The sequence below is a fragment of the Chrysemys picta genome, chromosome 1, assembly GCF_011386835.1.
Source record: "Chrysemys picta bellii isolate R12L10 chromosome 1, ASM1138683v2, whole genome shotgun sequence".
Lineage (NCBI taxonomy): Eukaryota > Metazoa > Chordata > Testudines > Emydidae > Chrysemys > Chrysemys picta.
In genome coordinates this window covers 226215001-226232164 of record NC_088791.1, presented here as the reverse complement: position 1 = coordinate 226232164, position 17164 = coordinate 226215001, and the positions used below count along the sequence as shown (strand labels likewise).

The 17164-nt window shown below is 40.0% G+C and overlaps 1 protein-coding gene across 1 annotated transcript in view; it reads right to left on the bottom strand.

The window, feature by feature from the left end:
* The window catches only part of PUDP (pseudouridine 5'-phosphatase), a 148713-nt gene that overhangs the window by 80937 nt on the left and 50612 nt on the right, over window positions 1-17164 (bottom strand). The window contains exon 2 of the mRNA XM_005283333.5: window positions 9510-9728. Coding sequence (XP_005283390.1) covers window positions 9510-9728 — 219 coding nt within the window. The remainder of the gene's footprint in view (window positions 1-9509; window positions 9729-17164) is intronic.

The following is a 17164-nucleotide window of genomic DNA, read 5'->3' as shown; positions in this document are numbered from 1 at the left end:
TTCTGGGTCTCCTGTCTAGTGCCACCTCCATCCAATGCCTCAGCAGCTCCTGTAGGGCTTCAGATTCATCTGTTGAGAAAGCTGAATCCCTTATCTCTGGTACAAATGGTTGTGCCCCCAGGCTGGCAGGTGGGGTAAAAGAATGACTCTGCCTTGCCAGGATAGCATCTTCCTCTGGTGTATCCAAATCCCAGAATAGACAGTCCCAATAAGGGGGGTGAATGTGCATAGGGAAGAGCAAAATGTCTCCCAGGGAGATGTAGGAGAGTCCATTGGCGGACTTATCAGAACTAGAGCTTCCTTGGTTACTATGGTGGTTGGTTCCCTCCAGGGCTGTGTCACTACTGGTACACATTGGCTCTAAAAGCGGATGGGAGTACCAGGAGCTGTTTATCCCAAGCCTTCACCATCGGAACCATTGGGTCTGTACCCTTGCATGCCTCCCTCTCCTGTCTAGATTTATTTAGGCCTAAGCACTTAGTGTCCATGTGTGCTAACTTTGATGGGGTCAGGGAGTGATCCTCTCTATTTGGAGCAGTCTTAGATGAAGATGGCTTGCCCTTGTGTCTATGAGAGTGCCATTTGCTCTCATGTGAAGCCTTTTTTTAGGCTTAAAAGTCTTAGCCTCCGCTTGGTGAGACTGATGTATGGGGCCGGACTGGCCAAGAGGGAGCAGAAGGTCCCCCAGACCAGATCTCAATGGAGCTTCAAAGTCTTCCCCAGAAGATATTTTCTGAGTGTTAGTTCCCAACCATCATGAGTTCTGGGGGGAAAAGATACTATGAGACTCACCCAGGCAGCAGAGGCAGTATTGATGTTTGTTGCTCTCTGGAAAGGAGCAATGGAAAGAAATAATTTTTTAACCCTGGGAAACAGGGCATAATCCAAGACTACTCAGGGTGACAATGTCCCTGGGTGGGAAGAAATGGGGGGGGGAAAACTAACTATACTTTGTAGAGTATACTACAAAGACTACTAAAACGACCTCTATATAATACCTTACCGCAATGATGCAGTAAAAAGGGAGCTGATGACATCAATGATTTCAACTCATATCCTGAGGGGGTAAGAAGGAACTGGAGAGGTGTGTGCCTGCACCACCTTTTATGCCCGTGGTTCAGAGCACAAGGAGAGCTATGGTGGGGGTGTAAGCCAAAGGCACTGCTTACAAAAAAAATCCTGTTTCAGGTACATGGTATGCAAATTATATAAATATATATATTTAGCAAAAACCATATATGAGTCCAAAAGTTGAATATTTTGGAAACTTAGCATGTATAAACACTGAGTTATAATGGAAACTGAAGCTACCTTAACTCTAGTGATAGCTACTGTTATTAGTTGTAAATACCAGGCTATCATAACATATTTCCCAATTGCATCAATATGAGAAAAATAGCACATGTGAGGATTGTCTTGTTTTGTCATGTGATTGTTATATAACTATTCTGATCGCTTTAAAAATCAGAAGGGATTGCAGGGGGAAGGAGAAGCAAAGATGTAATAGGTAAGGTGTAAAATAGAATATTCTTTACTAAATTACATCCATAAACATCTCATTCCATAAACATCTCAAAGTATATATAAAATCAATTTAAAATTACCTATTTTTGTTTGTTTTAAAGAAGGGTTTGCTTTTTTGTTTGATTTAAAAAAAAAGAACAAATCAAGGAGAGAAAATAAAACATTCAGACAAGTTTCTGCATGCATATCCCATATGTGGAACACACATAGCGACCATTATACAAAGAAGTAATTCTTCCACTCTACTCAGCACTGATAAGGCCTCAACTTGGTGTACTGTTTCCAGTTCTGGGTACCATACTTCAGAAAAGATGTGGATGACTTGGAGAAAGTCCAGAGGAGAGCAACAAAAATGATTAAAGGTCTAGAAAACATGACTTACAAAGAAAGATTGGAAAAACTGGGTTTAGTCTGGAAAAGAGAAGACCGAGGAGGGACAACAGTCTTCCAGTGGGTAAAAGGTTGTTATAAAGAAGAGGGTGATAAATTGTTCTTCTTAACCACTGAGGACAGGGCAAGAAGTAATGGGCTTAAACTGAAGCAGGAGAGATTTATGTTAGATATTAGGAAAAACTTTGTAACTGTAAGGGTAGTTAAGCATTGTAACAAATTAGCTAGGGAGGATAAGGAATCTCCATCACTGAAAGATTTTAAGAACAGGTTAGAAAAACACCTGTCAGGGATGGCTGTGAGGGATGGTCTAATACTGAATCCTGCCTAAATGCAGGGGATGGACTAAGTGACCTATTGAGGTCTCTTTCAGTCCTACATTTCTATGACAATTCCTATGCTCAAATATTCAAAAAAAAAAAAAAAAAAAACAAGTAGAGCTGGAAATTACTAATCTATTTCCAAGCCAAGGAAATAACTAGCTGCTAGTAACTAATGTATTTTTCTCACTTTTCTGCACTTTAAACAATAGCAAAGATTCTTTTCAGATTGCAGTTGGGTCCATGTTCCAAGTAGTATTCTTCCCCAACACCCCTTCAAAAACTACTCCACTCATCCCATAAATTAATTTACATACTTGCAATGCAATGTTACACTTGTAACCAGTCAGAAATATAAAAAGAAGAATGTGTCATTGGTACTTCCTGAGAACTCTGTCAATCTGACATTTCCTAGGCCTAAACTGAGCCTAGATTAGTGGGAGACAATTTGAGGTTTAATAATCTGCTAAAATAACAAGTTCCATCCTGCACAATATGCCACATTATGTGATAACATGTACGTAAAGGGCAATGTTTCTTGCACTCACTCATGGACCCCATGAAGTTAAGTACAATTTATAGTGACAATGTGTTCCCTCACACAGAAAATATAAATTATGTAAGAAATAAATTATACCCAACTTTAGGTGTTTGGGAGTAATGTAATGAATATTTGATCAGAAGAATGACTTTGTACAGTCAAGAGAGCACTGTTGCAAGTTCGTGTTTCTACCAATCTAAAAGAGGGTGGAAAAGGGATCTTGGCAGTATGTTAAATTGGCTATACATTTTGTTTAACTGATCTTTTTTTTATTTAATTATATAAATATAACAATGTTTTAGTTTTTCTTCTGACTCTCCTAATTTTTTTTAAAGAGATTCTATGGCTGTGTGTTTACAATTTGATCTCACTATGATTGGTCAACAACGTTTTTGACTGTTCCAGTTGCCAGAGCTCCAAGAGGTAATTTTGGCTTTACTTTTATTAAAAAGTTGATGAAATCCTGAAAAGCTTTAATTTGATATTGATCTCAAGCAAAAGTAATGGTGCAGCTGATATGGGACTTGATTAATAAAGACTCAAGGAAGGCAATATAATTAATGCCAATCAACACGGGTTTATGGAAAATAGATCTTGTCAAACTAACTTGATATCTTTTTTGATGAAATTACAAGTTTGATTGCTAAAGGCAATTGTGTTAATGTAACATACTTAGACTTCTGTAAGACATCTGACTTGCCACTGCACAACATTTTGAATTTTGATTAAGAAATTATTACGAGACAAAATTAACATGGAATATATTATATGGATTAAAAATTAGCTAACGGACATGCCTCAAAATGTAATTGTAAAAAGGGAGTCATCATGAAAGGGTACATTTTAGTGGGGTCCCACAGAGATCGGTTCTCAGCACTATGCAATTTAATATTTTCATCAATTAGACCTGCAAAAAAACAAAGAAATCCTCACTGATAAAGTTTGAGCACATGGTAAATAATGAAGAGGACAGGTTACTGACACAGAGTGATCCAGATTATTTTATAAACTGGGCAAAAGCAAACACAGTTTTACTACAGCTAAAACAAAGAATTTAGGCCAAACAGACAGGATGAAGGACTATATCCTGGGAAGGAGTGACTCTCAAAAAGATTTGGGGGTCATGGCGTATAATCAGCTGAATGTGAGCTCCCAGTACAATGTTGTGGCCACAGGACTAATGAAATAATTGGCTATATAAACAGAGAACTCACGAGTAGAATTAAAAAAGTTATATTACTTCTGTATTTGGCAGTCCTGCGATTACAACCGGAATACTGTACTCAATTCTGGTATCCACAATTCATAAAAGATTTTGAAAAATTTGAGAGGTTTCAGAGAATAGCCACTATGATTAAAAGATTGGCAAATATGCTTTAAAGTGAAAGATTCAAGAAACTAATTCTGTTTAGCATAACAGAGGAACAGAAATTTAATAATAGAAGGCTCTTAAACTACTAAAGATATAACATCCAAAGATATAAGTTCCAATGGTTGGAAGTCGAAGCAGGACAAATTCAGACTAGAAACAAGGTAGTTTTTTAAAACAGTAATGAATGGAAAATTTTAAGTCAAGAATGGATTTTTTTTAAAGTACCATAAGTATGCAAATGAAGAAAGGTGGTAGTAAGAATATAACCAATTTTTGTTGATGCTATTGTTTGGAGTTACATACAAATGGATTATTTAAAAAAAAATGTTAGCAAAAAAAATATTTTTCAAAGAAGCAATTTTTCAACAAAAATACATTTTGTTAGCAACAATTTGACCATTTTGTCCACTTGTAGCCATGGCATTTCGAGAATGGGTAAAGTGAATTTTCTTTCTTCAGATATGCCATTTTGTTTACAACCCACTTAGCAGTTCCCAGGGAACTCACTGCTGCTCGGAGAAGAGAGCAGAAACATGGCTGAGATACAGAAGACTTAAGAAAAATAGAAATGGGAGCACACACACAATAAAATCAGTAATTTTAAAGAATAAATATTTTATTTGCTGATGGGAGTCAAGAAGCTCACAGCTACCTTTGCTGCTTGGTTGGCATCAAAACAGCAATGAGCTTGTTGACTCCCTTCATGGCAGTAACTGTAATTCAACCCAGTTGTGAAGGTCAGCAGAAACTAATTTGAGACAGAATCTGAAAGCAGACCAATGGATTAACATTTTCAACAGCAAATGGGATTTAGGACCTTAATTCCCATGGATTAGACTCCTAAGTGTCTAAGTGACTTCTGAAATGTTTATTTGTAGTCTATTAAATATACTTTACTTTTATAATTACCTTTAAAATATAGCACAGAAGAACTGTCTTACACTCTACTATGTATCTTGCCTTTCAGCTTCATGCTATTTTTTGTAGATTTTTGTATTCTTTCCAAGGAATATATTTTTTTCTGAGGTAGACCTCCATATCCCTGATGGGGCAACTGAGAATCTCCTCCATATTTTACTCCTTCACTTATAATACCATCCTTCAGAGCCTCCTTGTGGCGGGGCTGCTACTGAAAGGGGCTGCTCCTAGACACCTCACAGAGTAGGAAAGCAAAATTGATAATTCTCCCATATGTTTCTCACATATTGAAAAGCTGCCTATTAGCTTGATATTCAAATCTGTGCACACCATTTTCACAAGTCCTCTAGCATCATTTTTTGAAACACAGATCCTCATCCACATGCTAAATCAGACATTTTCTTTCTGCCTTCATAAAAGTTTGACAAGAATGAAAGACAAATGATTTCATTTAATTAGTTCAGCCTTCAGCTCTGACCCCAAAATGTCTAAATGCAAATGAGATTTACATTTTTTAAGAGATGTAAGGGATGTAGAGATATTTCAGATTCCTCTACATTTATTTGGCAAATGGTTCCCCTTTTAAAGAACTCACTTATTACACAATCCAGAATACTACTGATCTTCTTATTACTTGTACAAAACAACCGATAAGCCACAGTTTTGATCCATCTCCAATTAACAAGACCCAGGAGGTCAAAGCTATCCTTCCCTTCAAGAAGGAAAAGAAAGCCAACAGCAATTTGATGAATCCAAGTTTAAAAAAAACAGCCACAAAATAAAGGAGAAGATACAAATGTGAAGCCTGTTTGGGGAGAGAAGGGGGGTAAGAAAGCTTTTTAAAAATATTATCATTTATTTATTTGCTTAATTGACTTTTATGTTATTCTATGTTCTCGAACTTTGAAATTTGCTATGAGAAAAGACGGTTACCTACTTTTCGTAACTGTTGTTCTTTGAGATGTGTTGCTCATGTCCATTCTAATAGGTGTGTGTGCGTGTGCACCACGTGCACGATTGTCAGAAGTTTTTACCCTAGTAGTACCCGTTGGGTCGGCTGTGGAGCCCCCTGGAGTGGTGCCTTTGTGGCAGTGTATATAGGTCCCTGCTGACCCGCCGCCTATTCAGTTCTTTTTGATGGAATATTTCGACAGAGGGGAGGCAGAAGGGATTTGGAATGGACATTAGCAACACATCTCAAAGAACAACAGTTAGAAAAGGTAGGTAACCATCTTTTCTTCTTCGAGTGATTGCTCATGTCCATTCCAATAGGTGACTCCCAAGCAGTTTCGACGGAGGAGGGGTCAGAGTTCACCGAGTTGCTGATTGCAGTACTGCCCTGCTGAAGGCCGCATTGTCCCTTGCCTGTTGAGTGATGGTATAGTGTGACGTGAAGGTGTGGATGGAAGACCACGTTGCTGCCTTGCATATGTCCTGAATGGGGACCTGTGCGAGGAACATAGCAGAAGAGGCCTGCGCTCTTGTGGAGTGCGCCGTCAATGCCAGGGCTTGGATCCTAGCCAGGTCATAGCACATTCTGATGCAGGACATGATCCACGACGAGATGTGCTGGGATGAGATGGAAAGCCCTTTCATCCTTTCGGTGATTGCAATAAAAAGCTGTGGTGACTTACGAAACAGCTTTGTGCGTTCAATGTAGAAGGCTAGGGCACGCCTGTCATCCAGGGAATGGAGTGCCCGCTCTTTGTTGCTGGCTTGAGGTTTAGGAAAGAATACCGGTAGAAATATATCTTGGTTAATGTGAAATTGTGATACTACCTGGGTGAGGGTGTAGCTGCACCTTGTCCTTGTAAAAGACCGTGTAAAGGGGCTCGGAAGACAGTGCTCTGAGCTTGGAGACCCTTCTGGCTGAGGTTATGGCCACCAGAAAAGCCACCTTCCAGGAATGGTAGGATAAGGGGCAGGACGCGAGGGGCTCGAAAGGGAGAACCATGAATCCGTAAAAGAACATGTGAAGATTGAGGAATGGGTTGCCTCACCTGGGGGTAAAGCCTATCCAAGCCCTTAAGAAAACAGCCCAGCATGGGATTGCTAAAGACTGGCCTGCCCTCCACACCTGGGTGGAAGGCCAAAATGGCCACCAGGTGTACCTTAATAGATGATATTGCCTACCCCGTTGCTTCAGGTACAAGAGGTAGTCTAGCACCAAGGGAATAGAGGCTTGCTGCGGGGAGGTATTTTCTGTATGGACCAAATGGAGAAACGCTTCCACTTCATCAGGTACGCTGTGCAAGTGGAGGGCTTCCTGCCTCTCAACAGAACTTCCCTAACAGAGTCCGAGCACTGCAGTTCAAGATGGTTCAGCCATAGAGTTTCCATGCCATGAGGTGGAGGGACTCCAGGTTGGGGTGTTGTAGTTGGCCATGATCCTGTGCGATGAGGTCCGGGAGCATAGGACGGGCCACTGGCCTGTCCACTGAAAGGTTCAGCAGTGTGGTGAACCAGTGCTGTCGAGGCCATGCTGGTGCTATGAGGATCACTGAAGCCCTGTCCTGCCGGATCTTGAGGAGGACCTTGTGTATGAGGGGGAAGGGCGGGAACGCATATAGCTGATGACTCGTCCATGGTAGGTGAAAGCCATCCGATATGGAACCGTGGCTGAGGTTCTGAAAGGAGCAGAATAGCTGACACTTTCTGTTGCTCCATGTCGCAAACAGGTTCAGGTGGGGATAGCCCCACCTCTGGAAGATCGAAAGGGCAATGACCGCTCTGAGATATCACTCGTGAGTGTTGAACGAGAGACTGAGGTGGTCCGCTAGTTCGTTCTGAGCTCCCGGCAGATAGGAGGTCTGTTGCTGGATGCAGTGTATGATGCACAGTCCCACAGTAGGCGAGCTTCCTGGCACAGGAGAGAGGAACGAGCACCACCCTGTTTGTAGAACATCACTGTGGTGTTGTCCATCAGTACTGAGACACATTTGCCCTGAAGATGAGCCTGGAATGTCTAGCAAGCCAGGCAAATTGCTCTCAGCTCCCTGACATTGATATGCAGCGATAGTTCTGGTTGTGAGCACATGTCTTGAGTTCTGATACTGCCCAGGTGTGCTCCCCAGCCTGTCTGCAATGCGTCTCTGAGCAGCGACAGTGAGGGTTGTGGACCAGCTGAGTGTTAACTGAATATACAGCTAACACTGTATATCCAGTGTTATATATATCTGTATATCCAGATTTTCTGTTTCTGTTTTTTTAAACTTGCTCCCCTCCCCATCCCTACCCCCACATACATTCCTTTTACCCCAAGCCCTTTTAAGATATTAGGAAATTAGATATAAATACAGCCACCCCTCAAAAAAAAAATCTAGACTACTGGTAGTGCATCATAAAGGCTGAAAGGTCAAACATTCAAAATGCAGAAAGTTCCAAAAGTTATGTTCATTACAGTTACATTAATTAGGCTACTTTACACGTACCTGGAATTTGCTATTCTGCCCTCTCTCATTATATTTTGACATAAAATATTGCTGTTTGCTCCAGAAATATTAACTTTAAATTTTATGTTGGTAACAAACTTAGTTTAGGATTTTCTTCTTTTGCATGCCTGAACTTGTTACTTAATTTTTCCCCTCTCCCATTACATACTACAAACTTAAATGAAAGAAAATGTTATGAATGGAACTAAGATGACAAGTTCAAGCACTCAGAATATGCAACATGTATACATGGACAGACACATAAATCTGTCTACGTGTGTAAAGGCATGCATATTGTTTATTTTACACAAATACACTAGCAAGGGTCGGCAACCTTTCAGAAGTGGTGTGCCGAGTCTTCATTTATTCATTTTAATTTAAGGTTTCGCGTGCCAGTAATACATTTTAACATTTTTAGAAGGTCTCTTTCTATGTCTATAGTATATACCGATAATTAAACTATTGTTGTATGTAAAGTAAATAAGGTTTTTAAAATGTTGAAGAAGCTTCATTCAAAATTAAATCAAAATGCAGAGCCCCTCCCAGACTGGTGGCCAGGACCCGGGCAGTGTGACTGCCATTGAAAATCAGCTCACTTGCTGCCTTTGGCACGTGTGCCATAGGTTGCCTACCCCTGCACTAGAGTGTATACACATACACACCTTAAAACAAACTTGTTGAATTTCACAGATGCTCTCAAATATTATAAAGCGAAGACTAGATCATAAAACTTATAAACTTCATGCATATTTATCCTGTCCATGTGTTTTCCTGTTCTTTAAAACATGTATTAAGAGCATCTGTTCCATAAGTGTATATGAAAAAGCTCTCAGCATCCTCAGTATCTTTCTACCAAGTAAACAGGCAATTTTCAGCAAAACCTGTCAAGCCAAGAGTGAAGAAATCAGGTCTGTGAGAGAAGGTGCTTTGTGAAAGGAGGTTTTAGAACTATACAATAGTCACAGTGTTTAAATAATTTCATATGCAGTTATTTAAATATTGAAGAGAAACACCTGGCATCAATGCAGCATTAGGAAATATTTTTTCCTGCTTCATTTTACTTTCATGCAGTAGCTCCTCTTTGGTCATCGGAAGTTCAAGTACATCTCGAATAATCTGTGCTCCCTCCAATGCTTTTTTACCCATGACTAATGATTTCAAGTCCCAGGTATACGCCTTTCCAAAGCGTTCACAGATTTCTTGAAAAACCACAGTATAAAGATGCTCAGTATCTGCAAAAAAGAGAAAGAGAAAGAAAAGGCATTTGTAATAGGCAAGGCCAGAATCAGTACCGAGCTCTTATGTCAAAAACACCCAAACTTTGCCTACTTGGACGGTCACACTGGCAATTTGTTAGGTGCCACAAGGGTATACCTAAATGGAACTCATCACAGCTGTCCTTATATTTAATACAGAAGTGAGCCAGACTGCTGAGTCCCACATAGTACACCAAGTATCAGGTATTCTTACTCGTCAAAAGCAACACTTCTATGTTATAGGAAAGTGCTGTGGGCCACGATAAAGAACTATATTGACCTGCAATTTCACTGTCTCTATCTCGCCTGGGCTACTACACAGTACATGTAAGAAGCAACCTACTAATTTCATCATGGGTGGACCCCAAAGCAGACAGATTATATCACAATACTGCTCCAGATCAGCACAAATTCAAGTGAGTTGGCACTGAAAGGTGTCCCCAGATTGTTAGCTTGAGAAAGGAGAAAAACTGTTCACTTGGCACTACCAGCTGGTGCTCTCAGCAAGTTGAGGTGAAGATGAATTGACAAGATAATGCTTAAGATGTCACAGCTCTGTTTTTCCTTCGTTTCTGATATGTTGAGAATTTAAAAAATAAAATAAAATTGAGATCAACTAGAAAAAAAAAGAAACCTAAACCTTGATAAAATTGAAAATTAATTCCCATCCAGCTCAGCAATCTATGGAAATCTAATCAGGGAATCAAAGAACAAAATTACAGAAGATTAAAACTCTCCTACACAGGTTCAAAATAAATAAGTTTTAAACTATCTATAGGTGAATATTCAACATTAGAGGTAAAGATCCCCAAGTTAACCCCCCCCCCTTTTTTTTAACATATCACAGCTGTAAACTGCTGTTTTTCATTCAACAGAAATAGTTAATAGCATCCAGATTGCTGACTTAAAAATAGACAGATCTGAATTGCTACTGTTTACAGACTGAACAGCATTTCATAGAAAACTCTGCACACACACTTTACAAAATACCTGATAAGAATTGCATACAATTACTATTTCAATATGATAGTACCTAAGACCCCAGACAAGAATCAGGGCCCCTGATGTGCTAGGAACAAAACAAACAAGTTATAAATAAGATGGTCCCTACCTTCAGACACCAGTTCAGCAAGGTGTGTGTTTATTTAAAGCACCTAAGTAGTCACTGATTTCAATGAAACAACTCTCATACTTAAACAGTTAGGCTTAAGCACCTTGCTGAATTAGGGTCCCAAATTGCCTCCTTCTCTTCCTTTTGTCATTAAATTATTTGACAATAAGAATTTGCTTATGAAGATTATGATCTTTGTTCCAAAGAGATTTGTCACTTCTTACACTCCACTTGAATTTATAAAACCTGGGCATTGGACAAATGGCTGAAATGGAAATTCTAAAAATCCCTAGTTTCTTATATCATGACTTCAGGTAAAATTATGAATTTATGAATTCTTAAGAAACAAAAAGGTTTTCAATCTGATATTTTCATTATTAAAGAATGAAGAACCCTTGCAGTCCTCCTGTGCCCATAGCTGCAATTTGGAAGGGTCTTACCCAGTTGTGGAAATTTTACTCCTCTGGGCAAACCTGTAGGACTATAGCACAATTAATAAAGTAACTGAAATAACTCTGACTTAATCTTCAGTCAGAATTTGGGACAACATCTAATTAAAAATAAATAAAATAAAACTCTCAATGCCTATAAGGTGTATATTTTTGTGTTAAAAAACCAATAGAGCCAACCGTGAGTGTGTATGTGTGTGTGTGTCTGTGGTGTCACAAACACACACAATTAGTTCCATGTTTTTTTTAAATACAAAAACCATATGTGAACTTCCCCTCGGAACTCAGCAACATCAGCTAGCTATCCAAGAGTAACAGTACTCTTAGCTTTGTTATCCATGCTGACATGGGAGTATCTCAGAAAAAAAGTACTGAACATACTACAGCCAGAGGGGAAGTAAAATATACTATATAAAAATGAAGGTGTGATTGTCAAAGGCATGAAGGGGGAGCTTAACTCCCATTGAAAGGCAAGAGGAGTTGTGTGCCTAGCTCCCCTTTATACCTTTGTTAAAATCCCCCCCGTGTTAATTGTGTCCTTCTAAATTTTATCCCATCTCATATTGTTTACATAGACATAGTCAACATGATGTATTGCCCACCAACTTCATTTCACTGGGGATGAGTGATTTTATTTCCTAGCCACAAAGGCATTCCATAGTCATTTTTATAGTGATCCTTCTTGTGTAGAAAAAGGAAAAGCTACACCATTGTTGTTGCTTACATTGTGTAAAAGCCAGTCACAATAAATACAGATAACGTGACAAGAATTATAGAGTAGAGGTGTTGGATTGCTCTATTTGTGATCCAGCAGAAAAATATGCTGAAGCATGCCCGGAAAGCCTGGAGATGACTTGTATCACAGTACACTGTAAAACATGATTGTTTATAATCTGTTGAAATCACCAAAGAGAATCTGAATTAAAAGAACAGACCTAGCCAGGTTAGGGTTGTGTATTGTGCCCATCACTGTAGCATTTAAGCATCTCCTCTTTATCAACTGCCTGTGAGCCAGGAAGATACTTGAAGATGGCAAAATGTAACTTATTAATGAATAAAGCTTGTTTTATTAATTTATTACAACACATTTTAACTTAATCTACAGTTTATCAAGAAGATAAGGTTAATAGGCACGCCAGCTTCCTTCAGCCATAGATAAGGCTATGATTTAATCATGGGTATTTTTAGTAAAAGTCATGGACAGGTCACAGGTCACAGGCAATACACGGCCTGTGAACCTGTCCATGATTTTTACTATACATACCCCTGACTAAATATTAAACAGGTCACTGCTGTGGGGCGCAGGGACCGCTGCTGGGAGGGGGGAAAGCAAAGAGAAAGAGAAGACACAAGAGTGGTCATGCGTCCCTTCCCAGCAATATGTTTCGGTGGCCCAGGGCAGCTGCCAGAGAGGTAAATCACTGTGGGGCAGGAGGTGGGACTGGGGAAGACCCGGCTGATGGCTCCTTCCCTGTGCTGGGCTCAGCTGCTAGTCCCGGCTGGGCTGGAGAGAACAGGACTTCCTCTTCCCCTGCACGGCATCCAGGGCCAGGTCAGACCCACCCATCAGATTTCTCCCCCGGCTGCAGGAAGCTCTGCAAAGTCCCCCCCTACTGCTTCCTGCACTCATCACTCCTCAGCTGCAGGGGGAGGGATCCCTGTACAGGGAACTGCTCCCCCATCTGCCCAACCCCCATTCATCCAGACCCCCTCAGATCCAGACCCTCCCGCCAAGCCTACCCCCACAACTCACAACCCCCGTGCCAAGCCCCATGAATAACGTAGCTGAAGTCTAAGTATCTTAGTTCGAACTTAAAGGTACTTACCGCGGATCCACACGTGGCAGGCAGGCTCCCCCATTGACTCCGCCTACTCCTCTCGCGGAGCAGGATTACCGGCGTCGACGGCGAGCACGTCCGGGATCGATTTATCGCGCCTAGACAAGACGTGATAAATCGATCCCAGAAGATTGATTGCTTGCCACCGAACCAGCGGGTAAGTATAGACGTACCCTAACTGTGGTATGTAACCTATTGCTTAAATCAGCCTCTGAACCAGATGACTGGCAGATAGCTAATGTGATGTCGATTTTTAAAAAAGGCTCCAGAGATAATCTTGGCAATTACAGGCCTGTAAGACTAACTTATGTACCAGGCAAACTGGTTGAAACTACAGTAAAGAACAGAATTATCAGAGACATAGATGAACACAATATGTTGGGGAAGAGTCAATACAGCTTTTGTAAAGTGAATTCATGCTTTACCAATCTATTAGAATTCTTTCATGGGATAAACAGACATGTGGACAACGGTGAGCCAGTGGATATAGTGTACTTGGACTTTCAGAAATTTTTTTATAAGCTCCCTCACCAAAGGTTCTTAAGCAAAGTAAGCAGTCATGAGATAAGAGAGAGGGTCCTCTCATGGATCAGTAACTGGTTAAAAGATAGGAAACAAAGGGTAGGAATAAATTATCAGTTTTTAAAACAGAGAGAGGTAAGTAATGGTGTCTCCCAAGGATCTGTACTAGGACCTGTGCTGTTCAACATATTCATAAATGATCTGGAAAAATGGGTGAACAGTGAGGTGGCAAAATTTGCAGATAACACAAAATTACTCATAATAGGTAAGTCTAAATCTGACTGCAAAGAGTCACAAAAAGATCTCACAAATTTGGGAGACTGGGCAACAAATTAGCAGATGTAATTCACTGTTCATAAATACAAAGTAATGTAAAAAGCAAACAAAATGTTAGGAACCATTACAAAATGGATAGATAATACAGAAAATATCATAAAACCACTATATAAATCGATGATATGAGCATACCTTGAATCCTTGAATACTGCATGCAGTTCTGGTTGCCCCATCTCAAATATATATATGTGTGTGTGTGTGTGCGCATATATATATATGCACGCACACGGAAAAGTACTGACAACAGCAACAACAATTAGGGGTATAGAACAGCTGCCATTGAGGAGAGATTAAAAGGACAGGGACTGTACAGCTCAGAAAAGAGACAACTGAGTGGTGTTATGATAGAGGTCTGTAAAATCATGAATGGTGTGAATAATGAAGTATTATTTACCCCTTTACATAAAACAAGAACCAGGGGTAACCCAATGAAATGAATAGGCAGCAGGTTTAGAACAAACATAAGGAAGTACTTCTTCACAAAATGTACAGTCAACCTGTGGAACTCATTCTCAGGGGATGTTGGGAAGAAGAAAAGCATAACTGGGTTCCAAAAACAACAACAACAACAAAAAAAACAGATACGTTCATGGAGGATATGTCCATCAATAGCTATTAGCGAAGATGGTCAGGTACACAATCCCATGCTCTAGGTGTCCTTAAACCTCTGACAACTGATACTAGACAGGAGGGGATGGATGACTCAATACATTGCCCTGTTCTGTTTTACTCCCTCTGAAGCATCTGGCACCAGCCACTGTCAGAAAACAGGATAGTATTCAAGATGGACTATTGGTCTGACCCAGTACAGTTATTCTGATGTTCTTAGGATGATCTCTTTTAGCACAGGGTTCTACAGTGTAGGACCTTCTATAAAGATAGTGAAATTTATGAGGAACAGAATTATGAAGCTGACAGTTCATTTGTTACAGAGGAATACAGCTGAGATCATCAATCACAATCATGGAGAGTAGCTTGAACTAATTCAAGGGAAGGCTTTGAACACTAAGCCAAATTTGATTTTGACTTGGCATTTACTGAGGAGCTGGTGTGGTGGGGAAATGGATAAGCAGCAGAAACGGACATCATCAGAGGATTGGTAACATGCTTTACAAAGTTGTGTATGATTATCACTATTTTACAGATGAGGCAACAGACACAGTAAAAGAACACATCACCTCTGCTATTCCAGTGCTAGGCCTCTCTTGAGCACTGGAAAGTATATCAGATTTTGGGATGGATCTTTAATATGGTCAAATGGACATTAGGATTTAGTACAAGATCACTACATTGACTGCTGCCTATGACCCATATACGATCTGATATTTCCTAGATAGAAATTCTGCAAAACAGGCTTTCCTGTAGTATTTTGGCACATCTGCTTCTGGACCCATTTTTCTACTATAAACAATGGAAGTAGTAAAACTAAATTTCTGTGCCAGAACCTGGAGTTTGCCCAATATACAGCCTTTGCAGTACCACATTCTTGGAATTGTGCACCACTTCTTGTGAATACCAGAGACATTGAAACTATTTAGGTGAGCTCCCCTTATCAGCCATGCCAAACAACAATGATCCAGGTGTGCGTGTGTGCTCCAAAACCCCTCAGGATTGTTGTGCCTGTCCAAAATCTAATCCGGATAGATGGAGAACAAAGAAAAATGAGTGTGGTTCTATGGAGACAACACACTTGGAAAGCTCCAGGCATTGCTAAGTAATAACTTCTCATTTCACTCATAACATTTTCTCTGAAAATTCCCCTTCTAGCATCTGCACCAGCCTTTTGGGTGAAAGCTCTTGTTTCTTTATCAGCAGTGCAACTCTACTCGGGTAGAAATGGCAGAAGTATTAGTGTAGACAGCACCAGTGTTTTTCCTGTTACATGTTCAAAACCTAAGAACAGTGCTAGAGGACACAGGAGTTTAAAAAAACCACCAGTGAACTGCACAGACAGCAATGAAATCGTGTGAAAACCACTGAACATGCAGCAAAGGACTCTGCCAAGAGCAGCAACCCTAGAAGAGGACAGAGGAGAGTTTAGTTAAGGAAAGTCAAAACGTTGCCCTTCCAAAAAGGGTATGTATTCAGCTCCAATACTGAGAGAGTAGGGTTGAGTTAATCACACACCATGGCAGGCTTCCAAATCACCATATTATGGAAGCAAGTCACTGAAGCAGCCACAAGTGTTTTGCAGATAGAACACTGTACATACACATTCCCCATTCTTTTCTGTCCTCTCTTTTCCTCTGTGTGGTTATGTCATGTCTGTCCTAAAAGCAGATGCCACAGCGCCCAGAGGCATTCTGGCACTTGAACCTCCTACTTGGTCACAACATGACTGATTATAAATCCATTTAGACTTGGCCCTAACATGACTGAATACTAATCAACTTATACAATCTATGAACAGAGATCGCTTTTCCCTTAGACTTCTTCCCAAATACTATGAACAATACAGATGACTTTCTAAAGGAGACTCTAGGTATTAAACAACAGTGTTTTTCATATGCAGATTTTGAAGGCTGGCCTCAGGAGATATATCATGTTGATGAAGGAAGAAGAGCAAAAGGGTAATTGTCTGACTGATTTGCAATTCTGACACTACCTTGGGGGTAGAACTTGAACTGAGATTATACCATCAATACAAAAATGGATAAAGAGGATGGAATATCATTTTGACATTATGAAAAAGACTGTAAATGCTGGATAGTCCATGTGCTACAGCAATCAGCACAATATAAGAATCTAAGAGAATAACAAAGTGTATGCTGTGCAAAGTATGGTCTGATTTTCACAACTGCAAGAGAGTTTAAGAAGCAAGTCCATTTCTCTACTGTATCAGTGTTAAGCGGTTGTTGCCAGCTCTCACAATTTTACAAATCTTGTGATCTTTTCAAATTTTTAAATAAAGTTCCTCCTGCTGGAATCAAGAGTTTGCATGAAAATTTCAGCTTTCACTAAAAAAAAAAGTTCCTAGTGCTCATGGTTGTGGACAAATACCTGAAAACATGAAGAAGTGCACCCAAAGGCTCAAAGACCAGAAAAAATATATTTTATTATTTTTTAAACTCTTGTGATTTTTGAACTCCTGGGGTAAGCAATGGTGCAGTCTCCCACTAGGCAACTTGCCTGTATTAGTTATTAGGGCATATAATA